Below are 14,612 nucleotides of genomic sequence, written 5' to 3' on the forward strand. Positions count from 1 at the left end.
TGATAGCTCCTCAATTCTAATCACGTAGGCTGAGTGGACCTTGAACCAGCCCTCAGGTCTAGGTAAAAACCCCTGACCTGGCCATGATTCGAACCCGGGGCCTCCGGGTAAGAGGCAGGCACGCTACCCCTACACCATGGGGTCGGCTGTAAAACACCAGACGAGCGCATTATTTGCAGATTACTTCTAAAACAAATGTCAGCTGAAGTCTTATATTTTGGACCAGTAGGTTATTAAACATTGTTTTCTGGTCACACTCTTCGACCGTGAATTGTTTGGAGGTAAACTCGGCCATGTGCAAGAGGATTACTGTGACCATCGTCTCGAATGCGACAACACTTTGATTGACTCGAGTCGAAACTCGAAGGTGTGAGTTTCAACATACGTGCCACTGTTGAAAAATGTGGATGCTTGTCCTCTTCCTGGATTTTAATTTTGTCTTCATTAGTAAGCAAATATCACAACTTCTCAATATCTGTAACAGGGCTACACAATAATATGACCACGCTAGTCAACTTAACACAATTGTGTTTCTAATCTGTACGTAGGCTATCACGTGACAAGTATTCGCTACCTTTCACTGCATGACTCAACGTGGAATAAATTTCTAAATTTCTGAAAGGAATGCGAACTACAAGCACAAACATGCTTTCTGGGTTATTAAGTAATATCAGTAAAAATTGGAGAGCAAAACTGAACTTTCCTGAGGCTAACGGCTTCCTTCCCGAAGGTGTAATTTACCCTGTAAAGTTCAGGAATTCAAGGCCATTTCTCGTTTTCGCACAACTGTCTCAAAGTGTCCTCCTGTGGCGAGGGCTGTAATCTTTGTCGGAAATCTGTTCCTTTCATAGGGATGACGAAGAACATTTTCAGGGCTAGGAAAAATGTGATCGTACTATGCAGTAATAGTGGAAATCTGTGAAGCAATAAGTGAGGCATTTTTATATAGATTTAATACACCGTGAATTGGGATTTCGAATGTATGCCGTGCTAAGCAAGACATTGTTTTAATGAGGAAATCCGTAATGAGGTTTTACTGTATTTTCTCGCGTCTGGTTAAATTTTGGAAAGGCTATTCCCTTGTAAATTTATGACGAAAAGGTTATCATTACTCTACTGGCGCTTGAAATATATCTTTATGATGCATATAAGGTTAAGTAAGGTTAAATTATACTGTTTGATTAAGAAAATGAAACTTTGCCACCCAAGTACTGCCCCAATTTTTCAGTATGAAATTGAACATACGCGTTCATGTTGTCTCGGAATTAGAAAAATAACTAACGAGTATGCCATAATATGGGAATCTGCGAAAACGCAAGTTTTGAACAAATTGATTGCCGTCTCATACTGATTTTAAAGTGTGTGGGGGTCCGCTTGACTTTAAAAAAAAATTTTTTTACAATAATCGGATATAACGACAATCCGCTATAGCAAGTAAATTTTTCGCCATTGTGAATTCTCGCTATAACGGACTTCTACAGTAGTTATTTTTTTACATACAAAGACAAGAACAGAGATGGGCGGAAGACCATTTTTCATCCTTTCCTCGTAATTCTGGCCTTTTGCTCTTCAACCTTGAAAACTGTGAGCAAGCCAGATGATACTTATGATCGAGGTGAAGAATGAAGGCGCGAGATGTGTTTTTCTCTCAAAATTAAGGTTGTGTTCCATGAAACAAATATTATCATCTGCCAAAGCAGGACATTTAGACATCCCTCATAAAATAATGTGGACAGCAGAACATAACTTGCTAAAGTGGTATTGTCTCACCTGAAGTAGGGACATCTGGTCCTCAGGAGAAAAAAGGTGAGGTTTCAGTTTCAGCTGTGATATCTCATTATGCATTCAATTATTTTATTGTTTTCCAGAGTCAAATCCAGTGTGAGAAGGCTGGCTCCATCTTACGATCTGGTCGAGGTCGAGTTGTGACCTTGTCCTGTGATGCCACATCGCAGATTGTTGTTTGTCATGGGGCCGAGAACAGTGTTGAACTCTTCTACTTCCGTGGAGACAGTGATGCTCAGGACAAACTCAAAAAGAGACTGCGAAAAGAACGCAAGAAATCATTAAAGTGAGGTTATATGTCATTTCTGATTATGTGCGAGGTTTTTTTTTTAACCTTAAAGTATATTTAAAGGTAGAAATGCCTTTCGCTTTTGATTATACATTGGTGCTTACTCAGGCTGGTCTTGCAATGTAGGGTAGCGAGCCTGCTTCTTCCCGGGAGGCCCCAGGTTCAATTCCTGGCCGCGTGAGAGATTTTGACCTCTGTTTGAGGACTGGTTTGAGGGCCTGCTCATTGCACACGAAAACAGTTGAGGAGCTATCTGATGGTGAGATAGCAGTCAACGGGATTCGTCATGCTGACCACACATTGGGTGGTATGAATAAAACCTGAGTTCTTACTCAAAGTATATACTTATGAGTGTGAGCACTTAGTAGGAGTATATTCTCAGCCCAAGTAGTATGTACTCCATTTGGTAAGAATAAGAAGGTTCTCCTTCGATGTAGTAGGTACTCAAGCGCACCGCCATGTGGATCATTTGAAATTGAGTAGGTACTCATGCTGCGTAAGGTTGTCATCATACATAACCTCAACTACTGAGATTCTATTTCCGTACCGTCTGCATGCACATCAAGCTGTATTTTACTCATACCAATAGCAAATATTCCGTCAATAACATTTTGCGGGAATATTCTCTTCTTTTCCTTTAGGTCCGACGTTCCAGAGTCCGTTTAAAACGAATTATAAGCAATGTACCGGTACTGTAGGAGGTAGAAACGTGTGCGATAACGTGAAAGATAAATAATACAAAAATGAGAGTGTGATAAAAAATGTAACTTTAAAGCATGTAGCCTACGGTACGTTAACAGTTTCATATGAATGCAAGTATGAAGAATGAGATTTCCACCTAATCAATACTTTATTACAAAATGTTTAAAGTTATCTACATTAAAACAGTACCGGTTTCGACCTGTAAAAAGGTCATCATCAGCTGTTGGTGAACCTGCTTAATAGCGATTGTACAATGTAGATAACTTTAAATATTTTGTAATAAAGTATTGATTAGGTGGAAATCTCATTCTTCATACTTGCATTCTTAATTCATCAATACGGACAATGAAGCTGATAGATTATAACAGTTTCATAGTTTTCCTCATTAGCATAATATCCGAAACGTTGAAATAATTTAAACCAAAATACAAGCCATACGTGGGCAGAATGTAGAAACGTTTACAATGACTCAAATGGTAAACAACACGAAAATTAGAGTGAAACAAATGTGTGGCTTTAACCACATATGCATGTTAATACATTCATTACCGGTATCTTCCTTCTTTGTAGGCTATACTCATCATAATTTTAATAAATCTCGGAAGGAAATGTTTGAGGCTTTGGGATTAGGCCTAACTCAAACCAAACTACAAGTAATGTGCAGGAGGAATGAAAGAATAAATTAATTATATTTATTGTTATTTGTTTTACGTCGCACTGACACAATAGGTCTTAGGGCAAACTTGGGATAGGAAAGTGGTCTTAATCAAGGTACAACCCCAGGATTTGCCAAGTGAGAAAATAAGCCACAGAGATGCCGACAGTTGGGTTCGAACCCCTATATCTTGAATCCAGGATTTAACTATATGTGACCCAAACCGCGTAGCGAACTCGCTCGGTAGATAAATAGGCCTAATATGAAAGTGAGAGTGAAAAAAGAAATTTGTATCTTATGTAGAGGTCTGTGAACTGAATGTTCCAAATGAAACATCTGCCTGGCATTCTCGGTGATCATAAAGATCTCGAACGAAAATATATTTATTACCTTTCTTGTTGACGGACTCACCACCCTAATATGTAGGCCTAACATGAGTGCATGCAGTCAAGAACAGCCGTTGCTGCTGGATAATTAACTTATACTTTCTGCCGCTCTGGTTTGGTAACAGCAATTGTTTATTAATTTGAGGAAATGCAATTGACACTGCAGCCTTAGTCACAAAATACGGTACATAACCTCAACAATAAGTTTACTCATTTTTGTTGGGTACAAAATCCTCTATGCCACATTCAAATCCAGGGTGACCTAACAGTCTTAAAAATGCGTTTAATTCTAAATAGCACCTTTATTTTCCTTGTCCAAATAAATTCAATTTTGCAAAATGGTACAGACTTAAGATTCTTAGAATTCACATGCCCATGTCCCTCCTGGAAACAGGTCCCACATTATTAATAAACTCAGCCATTTACATAATACTTTTAAGAGCAATAAATCAGTAAAAGCTCATACTTGAGACACATAGCAGCCCTACTCAAAACAGACTGAGATAATCATCAATCTGAGAATGCACTCTCTTTTATTCATATCACAAATGAGAATCTACTCTCAGACTGTTACAATTTGTGAGTTTATACTACACCACCTCCATGACATGAGTATATACTCAGCTAGTGAGTACATTCTCATGAACTTTATTCTTATGAAGTGGAGTATATACTCAGAAATATTGAGTATATACTAAATACTCATGTTTATTCATACCACATTGCCTTATAATCTGCAGACCTTTGGGCTGAGCAGAGGTCCTTTAGTAAGCCATTGCCCATTAGAGCTGTAGCCCCATGGGTTTGGTTATTTTTTGGTGCTTACTCTCCACACCCTCCGGTCCGTTTTGAATTGGCACAACTTATTTGTTGTGCTCACAGTTGAGGGATCTTCTGTGGGTTTTACTACTCAACATACACAAAAGGACTAACTATTTATTTATTAAACAGAAGTACTGTACTGGAACACCGATCCTTATATGACAATGTTTATTAAACACAATGAACTGCAATGAACTCTGCCATTGGAAAACACCACACATATATTCTAGTGCCAGTCCCATAGTTGGAGAAAGGAGGAGGGTAAGCATCAGACTCTGGGATAAAGTTTGGCCAAGATTTTAATTTTGCATCAGCATGCATCTGACCTGTCACAATATACAAGTAGCAGCTAGAATGTTCCCCATAGGTGACACGCTTTGACATCACCTTCACCTTATTTGGGATAACTTATTTCTTATTGAAAGGATTCCTGGTCAGGTCAGAGATTTTTACCTCTATTTAAGAGCTGGTTTGAGGGCCTCCTCAGTGTATACGAGAACAGTTGAGGAGCTATCTCATGGTGAGATAGCAGTCAAGGGGATTCGTCATGCTGATCATGTTTATTTGTGGTGAGAAATGGGTAAGGACTCCTTGTCCGCGACCGAAGTAGACTACAGAAATCATGTCGTATTACATGATTTGCGACTATAAGCGTTGGTCCACCGACTAGAAGAAGTCGGGTTTTGGTTGCAAGGTGGGAAAGCTCAGGACATCAGCGAGAGCTACAAACTACTATACCATGATACAATATCTAGTACAAATGGTGTGGCAGTTTCCATTCATGAACAACTGCAAGACAGGGGGTACGAAAGTAAACTGGATCTCTGTGATGTTCTGATGAGTAGCTGGATTGTCTCCAAGTCACAAACATAACGTAAATCACAACGGTCAGATTTGGTCAGATCACTGCACTGCACTATGTATGTTATGACTAGACCTGAGATTTTAGGCTCTAAAAAAATTAGTTTTAGGCGCCTAAAATAGGCTTTTAAAACAAGTAAGTAGGCGTTTAAAAGAGAAAATAGGCACTTAAAATATGTTTTTAAAATGTGTGGATAGGCAGGAAATAGACTTTAAAATATTACAATATACACTTAAACTGTAACGTGATACTTTATTTACTTTAACAAATGTGGTATCCCTATTCTTAACCGAAATAACTGCAAAATTAAGAGAGAATAAAAATGACACTTATCAAAAACATTATAAAAAGTCATGTGTCAAAAAAAATTATGGATTATATGATATATCATTATCAGTACTGATCTAAAACATTAAACGGTGTAAACGCGAATGGAGTATGTGTTTATTATTTGTGAGGAACATTCCTACTGTACTTTCAATCGTAGTGTGCTTCACAGTATATAACAATAATCTTCTCCAAATTTTCCACAGTCAGGCTGTGTCTTTTGTCTCTTAAAATCATTTTGAAAGCAGAAAAAGAGCGCTCCACGCTCACAGATGTTAGAGGGGCATAGGAAAATTTACCTACATTTTCAATTCAATTTCACTTAGTAATTCTACCGTTTCCCCATCCATTACCTGATGTACCCTTTTCAGCACTGAATAACCTGGGTTCTTCTGCAGTACACTAGACCACTTGTCTCTTATTTTGTCCCCTACCTTGCCCCTAGCACTTTGTATGTTATTCTCAGCTTCCTCAATTACAGAAAATTTCTGTTTGAGACCGTTTCCTTTTTCCTCCATTTTTGTAATGGTGACTGGAAGAAATGAAACATTTGCCTGAATATACGCAATGTCTCTCTGAACACTGGAACAATCATTTAACAGCTCTTTGACAGACAACACACATGCAGAGTAGTCCGTTAAAGGCAAACTGTCTTATCACAGTCTTGATTTCCTCAATATGTTCTGCATAATACAGGGCAGCTTCCATCCAGGAACCCCAACGGGTGATGATTGGCTGTGGAGGAAGGGGAATAGAGGGGAGTTTATCTCGAAAGATGGCTATTCTTGATGGAGCCTTACAGAACACTTTCTTCAATGTTGAAATGAGAGTATTTACTGCAGGAAACTCGGCCCTAACTGTTTCTGCGAGTCTATGCAAGGCATGGGCCATGCAAGTAACATGAATTAAAGAAGGATAGAAAGTTTTGAGGAGAGGTGCAGTGGCAATCATGTAGGAAGCAGCATCGGAGACAAGGGGGAGGACTTTAGAATCATCAACACTCCCAGGATACAACAATTGCAACCCCTTGTTGAAGAAGTGTGCAAAGCTTTGACTATAGACTTTCTCAATCTGTTTAGAGCAAAGAAGGTGAGAGGTAGATGCCTGATTGGGTTCCAGTTTTCCTACTATAAGTTTAGCAATGTACCTGACCATAGAGTCGGTGGTTTTGTCCACACACCATCATATGCAAGACTCCCCAATATCATCCCTGATTGACAAAATGACCTCATTGTAACAAATATCTAAGCAGTTTTTCTTTAATATAGATGCTGATGGGATGTGCTGCTTGGTGTATTTCTGTAAAAAATCTCTGAAAACCGGATGATGCACAGCATTCCAGGGGATATTTGCTGCAACTAGGGCTCTACACATATCAGCATAGAAACCATTATGGGTTGTAGGAGATATAGTTTGTGTGAGCAGAGTCTGTCTAATGTTACTTTTCATGGCTGCTTTCGCTTTGTGACTGGCAGTATCTGCATGCTGCTGAAGGTGGCATTTTTTCTCATGTGAAATCTAAAACACATTCCTTTGGCGACAGTTGTCTAGGAAGAGCACATTTCTGTGAAAAACCCACCCTCTGCTGTTCTGCTCGTTCCAGGGATGTCCAGTGTGTGATTGTAAAAATTACAGAAGTTGAATTTTATTTTAAATGTAGAAAATAGGCATTTTTAGGCACTAAAATAGTAAAATAGGCTCTAAAGGTCCAAATAGGCATTTTAGGGCACTATAAAGCTCTATTAATGTAAGGGATTTATCATGAAACGTCAACATATTTTAAAAAATCATGTTATTTCGTAAGGAACGAAATAGGCATTTGCCTTAAAATCCCAGGTCTAGTTATGACACACCAATTACATCTAGTTGTTTGTGCTTTAAATGGGGCACCTCAATTGCCCAACAAGATCTGTGTTATTGACAAATATTTAATGAATTATATTTCTTATGATTCAAAAATAAGATTTTTACCTGGTAAGAAAAATCACAACATTCATTACAGTTTTAACATATTATGAGACATCAAACAGATGTAATTTTAATATAGAAGAATTGAATTTTAATTTATGTTCGTTATGGAATAAAACACAATGTTTTAATACCCTTTCACTTTATCGCTAGATGCCAGTATTTAAAACGTGAATTCTTGAGGAAACTAAACCGTGCGGCGAGGCAATGGGAGAAACCCCCGAATTGATTTACTGACAACATGTACTGATCAGACCAGCTAATATTTCACAAGCGATCAATGTTCAGCTTTGTCACCACCAAACAACATTTCCACAATGTTTTAATGAAACATTTACCATTAGATTTTAAGACTGAGTTTCATAACTGTTTTAAGGAACACAATATGTGAATATATTCGTCAGTTTAGATTATGTGGCTGAAGATGACCTAGGTTTAAGATTGAAACTAGTCCTACAAAGTGTGATGTTTGTATAGTCACATCAGTAAAGTGTATTGATTAGGTGGATATTCTTTTTCATCCTAATTGTAATTGTTCATCAATATGGATCCACATGAAGATTATTCCACCAGATGGCAGGATGATGCTTAGTAACACAGTTGTTTGTGCTGTGGCTGTACTGTTGTCTAGGTGGTGATAGAAAATTGATGTGATTGTGCAGCATGTGAACATAAAATTCTGTGTGATGTTAGGAAAGTTAGCAACAGAAAGCTGGAAATTTATACAACAGGATTATGGTGGGCAGTCGTTATTGCAAATGCGAGGTTTGTGAATAGCAGGAAGGATGCTCGATAAGGTTCCAAGTTCCGTGGGAGTCTTTCCTAACTTTACACAGGAGTTTATGCTTACATGCTGCTTGATTTTCACATCCAACTTCCTTCACCACCCAGACAACAATACCACAGCAGCACAGACACATGCGTTGCTAAGTGTGTCCTGCCACTTCGGTATTCCAGGCAGGCATTGTAGCTATATTTAGCTCTTTTACATATATCCATTATGTTATTAGGTTCCTGATGTCTCAGATAAAATTAATGACATATTGTAATTATCTGTAACTTTGAAGAAGATCTCTACTCATAATTTGCCTCTGTAATTTTTTTAGTTTATGTGTATGTGAATAAATAAAACACAGTCCTGAGTATTTTAGTCCATAATCTGAAAGCAGTTGATCAGTTCCAGTTTTGCTTGTAAAACTATTGAGGGTGTTGATTGAAATTCACTTTGTGTACCCCTAGAGAGGGAGAGAAGCCTGCTGAACCTCAGCCACTTGATGCTCCCCCTGGCTTGAAGGATGAAGTGTTGCGGTTACCAGTCATAAAAACTGATGGAAAACTCAAGTCGGCTCATGTTATAATGGGTAGAGGAGAGGAAATAAGGGTAAGTATGCATGCTATCTGTGGATAGGACTTTTGTATAAAAGTATATTTTCTGTTAGTTTTTATTTTATTGTTAACTACGTTTTTATTCCATTGATTCTATTTTAGTTTGTGTTTGTGTATTTTAATGTGTTATTTTAACTTCTGAGTGTAGCCTCCGTGGCTGAGGCGGCAGTGTGCCGGCCTCTCATCGCTGGATACCATGGTTCAAATCCCGGTTACTCCATGTGAGATTTGTGCTGGACAAAGCGGAGACGAGACAGGTTTTTCTCCGGGTGCTCCAGTTTTCCCTGTCATCTTTCATTCCAGTAACGCTCTCCAATATCATTTTATTTCATCTGTCAGTCATTAATCATTGCCCCAGAGGAGTCCAACAGGCCTCGGCAGCTGGCACAATTCCTGTCCTCGCCGCAAGTTGGGGGCTTCATTCATCCCATCCCTGACCTGGTCATTGACTGGAAAACAGGTTGTAGGTTTTCATTTTAACTTCTGATATGAATGATATACAGTAGAACCCCATTTTAACGTGCCCACTTTTAAGGAATTCTCGCTTTTAACATAGTTTTTTGTTGGGCCCAGCCAAATCACCATAAGCACAATGTTATTTAAACCCCCTTCTAACAAACCCCAACATAAGGAATCGTACGCTTTTAAGGAATATATTTCACATAAATTACGATCTCACATCCCGTTATAATGAAAATTTGCGATAAGTTTAGAAATATTGTTTTAAATGTTAATTAACTTCTGTTTTCACGTAATCTCCGCCCAAAGTTAACGCGCTAAATGAAAGTGCTCCTTTAGCGATGTGCGGAACCGTGATAAACCTCTGGAAATCACTGTTGCCGGCAAGCAGCAGTCACTATCATGCTACATGCTATTGGTTAGTTATGTCCATTGAACTGTAGGTAGTAATGGAATGACGGCTGTATGGGAGTGAAGTGCAGTTTCCGGTGAGACTATCTGTGTGGGCTAGAGGCGTGACTGACATACGTGTACATGCCACAAGAAACAAGGAACTCCTGAAATATAAACATTTAGGCGGAAGGTCTCTTGTAAACCTCATGTGATTTACAGTGAGAGATATACGATTAAAAGCAATTAAAAACTGAAAATGACTATTGATATTGAACAAAATGAAAATGTATTCTAGAAAAAATTACAGAATAACGGTAAGTAGAAAGTTATGCCTTCCATGGCTTGTGCTGCCTGAATCGTCATCAATAGACCCCAAGTGTAAGCGTAAGCTGTTTAAGCTCTACAAAAAAAGTCCACAAGGGCATATACTTAACTCCAAACATTTGCCCTTTAGAGCAATTTTAGTTTATAGTTGGTGGTAAAAAAACCCCGAAACAACAGTTTTCAAATAATAAATAAATAAAATAAATAAATAGAGATTTTCCCCAAATTTTACATCCAAATAAAGTACTTAACCTCTTCTAGGACTCATTAAGGATTAAAATAATCTTTAAAATACATAATTTGCATGAACGTTTTGGGAGTTAGGACCTTTTAAGTTGGGGTGGGTTGCTAGTTAACCTTAAAATATCCATAAAAATGATTAATTTAAAATCGTACATCAAGTCTGCGAGATTTTACTGTCATATTTTACAGCATCCATAAAATGGCTAGCAATACTGAAAATAAATTTTAAAAAATGTATAAATAATCTCATAATGAGATTAAATATCCTATCAAAGGGTAAAGAAGGGTCCACCTATTCAATACCATTAAATTCATTGATGCCACGGAAGCAAAAAAAGTAAAGAAAGACTGACAGTGTTGTTATGTGGTAACGGGGACGGGAGTGAAAAATTACCCCACTGATAATCGCAAAATTTAAGAATCCAAGATGTTTCAAGAGCACTCATACACTCCCATGTAAATATGATTTTAACAAAAATGCGTGGATTCAATGGTATTGAATAGGTGGACCCTTCTCTACCCTTTGATAGTGATCAATTGTCAATACGGACCATAATGAAATTCATAACTTATGAATTAAATATCCTATGTCCAGTCATTATCTGAGAAAGGAAAATCTTCACTAGCTATAGTTCAATGGTTATGCCTCCAGTGAGGCCAGCTGCCTTAACCTATAGCCACAGCGCTGTTACACCGGCTAGGCATTTCCATCCCGTGGCATCAATCGCTGCTTAGGTATCACATGGAGGGCGCGGACTGAAGAATTTCAAGACCATGTTTTAGTTTTTGCTTTGTCTCATTCGCAAATTCTTCAATTAATTTACCCGGCCTCATTCACTGTTTCTGTTCCTGTGTTGCAAGTTGTGCTACGAATTACATTTGTGTCTGTGATAAGAGTTGTACTGCGAGTTACAGCGGACTACATTCATTATGGCTGTTAAACTCTTCAACAAAAGATCATTAGTGATGTTGAAAAGGATAGCCAAGTACCTTTGTCACAGATGGCAAAAACTTATGACATTGCACGCTCTACGCAGTTTGGTATCATGAAACAGAAGGAAGCTATTCTGACTGCGGAAGTGGAGTGCGGTTCTTTGGCAAAAATATGGAAGAATATTTGTCCTTCGCCATCGAGGAACTTTAAGATCGTTCGAGGAAAAAAGGAGTGAGAACGCTCCAATTGACGGGAAGATACATAAACAAAAAGCTGGAGAAGTCGCACCTAAGCTGGGTTTGGTCGATTTCCATGCTTCTAATGGCTGATTTGATCATTTTAAAAACCGGTACAATCTTTCGTTTCAAAACCTGTGCGTCAAGAGTGCGGAAGTTAATGACGATACAGTTGTGTACTGGAAAAAGAATATGTTGCCTCGACTTCTTGAAGGATATAGTGCTAAGGGTATTTTTAATGCCGATGAAATTAGAGTGTTTTATAATTTTCTCCCATACAAGACATATGCTGTTCATGGAGATAAGTGCCACGGAGGAAAAAAAAAAGGTAAAGAAAGACTGACAGTGTTGTTATGTGTTAACAGGGACGGGAGTGAAAAATTACCCCACTGATAATCGGAAAATTTAAGAATCCAAGATGTTTCAAGAACACTCATACGCTCCTGTCATGCTCCAGAAAGCTGCACAGTTCTGCGTAGTTGCTTGCGAGTATGGTAGAATTTAGTGCATATAATAATAAACTTATATTTACTTAATAAAATTGTGACTGCAGAATACCTATTTGGGATTTTAACCTTTTAAGTGCTGAATTACCAATTGACTGTTTGGTATATCAGTGCTGAGTTTTTTCATTTGTATGTAAAAAAGAAAATGTAGAAGCCTCAGTTTTTAACTTATCAGTTTACTTAAAATGTTTGTAAATGTTCGTTCTTTTGCAAATGGAAAATCCTACACTTACGTTCGATATTATTTTGAAAGAAATCAAAATTACACTTTTTGTGCCCAAGCGTACATCATCTTTATACAAAGTAAAGAGCCCAAAATAAAATAATTTCCTACAATCTATAGGCAACTAAGACATGTAACTCCTTACAAGTGCATATGTTGATATTTTAAAATACTTTGTAAACCTGGAATGTGGTGACAGCTCTATGTTTTCCACCAGTTGTTTGTGGTACTGATTTGTTTCATCAACAACCAGCTGCACCAACTCCACTGGCAGAATAATTTTGGGGTTGTCATCAAACGCTACTATACGCGAAACTTTTCTTGAGCCCGATTTTTACGGGGTGAGGAGTAAGGAGGGAGCGCTGCTGGTTCCGGTTATATTGCCAACTGAATGGAAATGAAATCTGAATTGAATCGATAATATGATCGATCGAGATGAATTTTCTAAACATTTATTATCTTACGCCACCAACTGTGTCACGCATACATTATTTAACATTATATAACATTTCTCGATGCGAATCTTGTTCCTAGCATGAATTATATAGTTTGGCTTTGCTGTGTAAACAACATCAGTACTAGTTCGTAAAGTGTACACCAGATGTCGCACAGTGATGCATAGTTTGTGTTTCAAAGGTTGCCAATATGGATGTCGAAGATAACCGAGGTCTACCGATTCAGCACTAGGGAACTCAGGGCTCAAGAAAAGGTTCGCGTATAGTACTTGGCTCTCAGAGTCTGTCACAACTACTTCAAAATCTGGTGGAGAAAAGTCATCCGTCTGTCACGAATATAGTGATGAAATAGCTTTTGAACTTACCATGTTTTTCTTCCTTCATTTAGGAGGGGGCTCTGTTTCTTTCTCACAGTATTTGTATCACTCTTACTTTCAAAATTGCTTAACAATTCATTAAAATCATCGTCTTTATCATCTCTTTCTGCTGTGGTTAATAACTGAAGGATTCTTCAAAATAACATCGCTGCAAGAGCAACTAGCTTGTTCTTCCGCCATGCATGTTTACAGCACAGATATGCAAGTTACTTCCCGAATCTATAAGCCGTGATTAGTTAGTTACACATAATGCCCAGCAGATGGTAGAACATGTCAGAGATCGAATCGGCATTCGAGAGTGAAGCGGGAAACTCAAAAAATTAAGTTCTTGTGCACCGTCTATAGACAGACATACAATGCTGGACCGGCCACGTCAGCCCGTCTATAGGCGGGCATAACATTCATTGGGTTATATATTTTTCTTTGTTCCCTTTACAAAATTGGGATATAAGGATAGATTATTTGAGTGTATACAGTCAAAACTGGTTAGGACGTTTTTATGGGGACCGAAAAAATAACGTCATAAAGAGGGAATGTGCTAAAAAATGAAAAGCAATATTGCTGCTAAATTTAAGGTTAGGTTTGAAAGTGAAAATAATTACAGTGAAAAAGAAACACCATTAATGAAATAAATAAAGAAAAAATAACATTTAAAACACCAACACAGTAAAAGACCAAGGAAAAATATTCTTAGAAAGCAAATTACTGTATACACGTCACGTGTGTTTAAAGTTGTCATACGGAAGTCTACTTGTGAATTAGCATCCACTTTCTCAATGAACTTTATTAATTTTTCATCATCTATAAACTGTCTAGCTTTCTTCTCCATAACTGAATGTTCTGAAAACCATTATGCGTAAGTGCAGTAGGCCTAATTTATGTACGTTGGTCACTTATGAACGTAAAATTAAGCATCAACATGTCAGCTGTATACGTAGGTACAGTAGGCCTAATTTATGTTCTCTGTTACACAAGTTTTTTTTTTTTGCTACGGGCTTTACGTCGCACCGACACAGATAGGTCTTATGGCGACGAAGGGATAGGAAAGGCCTAGGAGTTGGAAGGAAGCGGCCGTGGCCTTAATTAAGGTACAGCCCCAGCATTTGCCTGGTGTGAAAATGGGAAACCACGGAAAACCATCTTCAGGGCTGCCGATAGTGGGATTCGAACCGACTATCTCCCGGATGCAAGCTCACAGCCATGCGCCTCTACGCGCACGGCCAACTCGCCCGGTGTGTTACACAAGTCACTCAGGTCTCTTTCAGATGGCACGGAAGTAA

General features: G+C 38.2%; 1 protein-coding gene across 1 annotated transcript in view; it reads left to right on the forward strand.

Annotated features, from left to right (window-relative positions):
• LOC136878945 (WD repeat-containing protein 3) overlaps positions 1–14,612 on the forward strand; it is a 135,048-nt gene that overhangs the window by 24,622 nt on the left and 95,814 nt on the right. Inside the window, exons 6-7 of the mRNA XM_067152569.2 lie at positions 1,869–2,071; positions 9,036–9,177. Coding sequence (XP_067008670.2) covers positions 1,869–2,071; positions 9,036–9,177 — 345 coding nt within the window. The remainder of the gene's footprint in view (positions 1–1,868; positions 2,072–9,035; positions 9,178–14,612) is intronic.

Source organism: Anabrus simplex, chromosome 8, assembly GCF_040414725.1.
Source record: "Anabrus simplex isolate iqAnaSimp1 chromosome 8, ASM4041472v1, whole genome shotgun sequence".
Classification (NCBI taxonomy): Eukaryota; Metazoa; Arthropoda; class Insecta; order Orthoptera; family Tettigoniidae; genus Anabrus; species Anabrus simplex.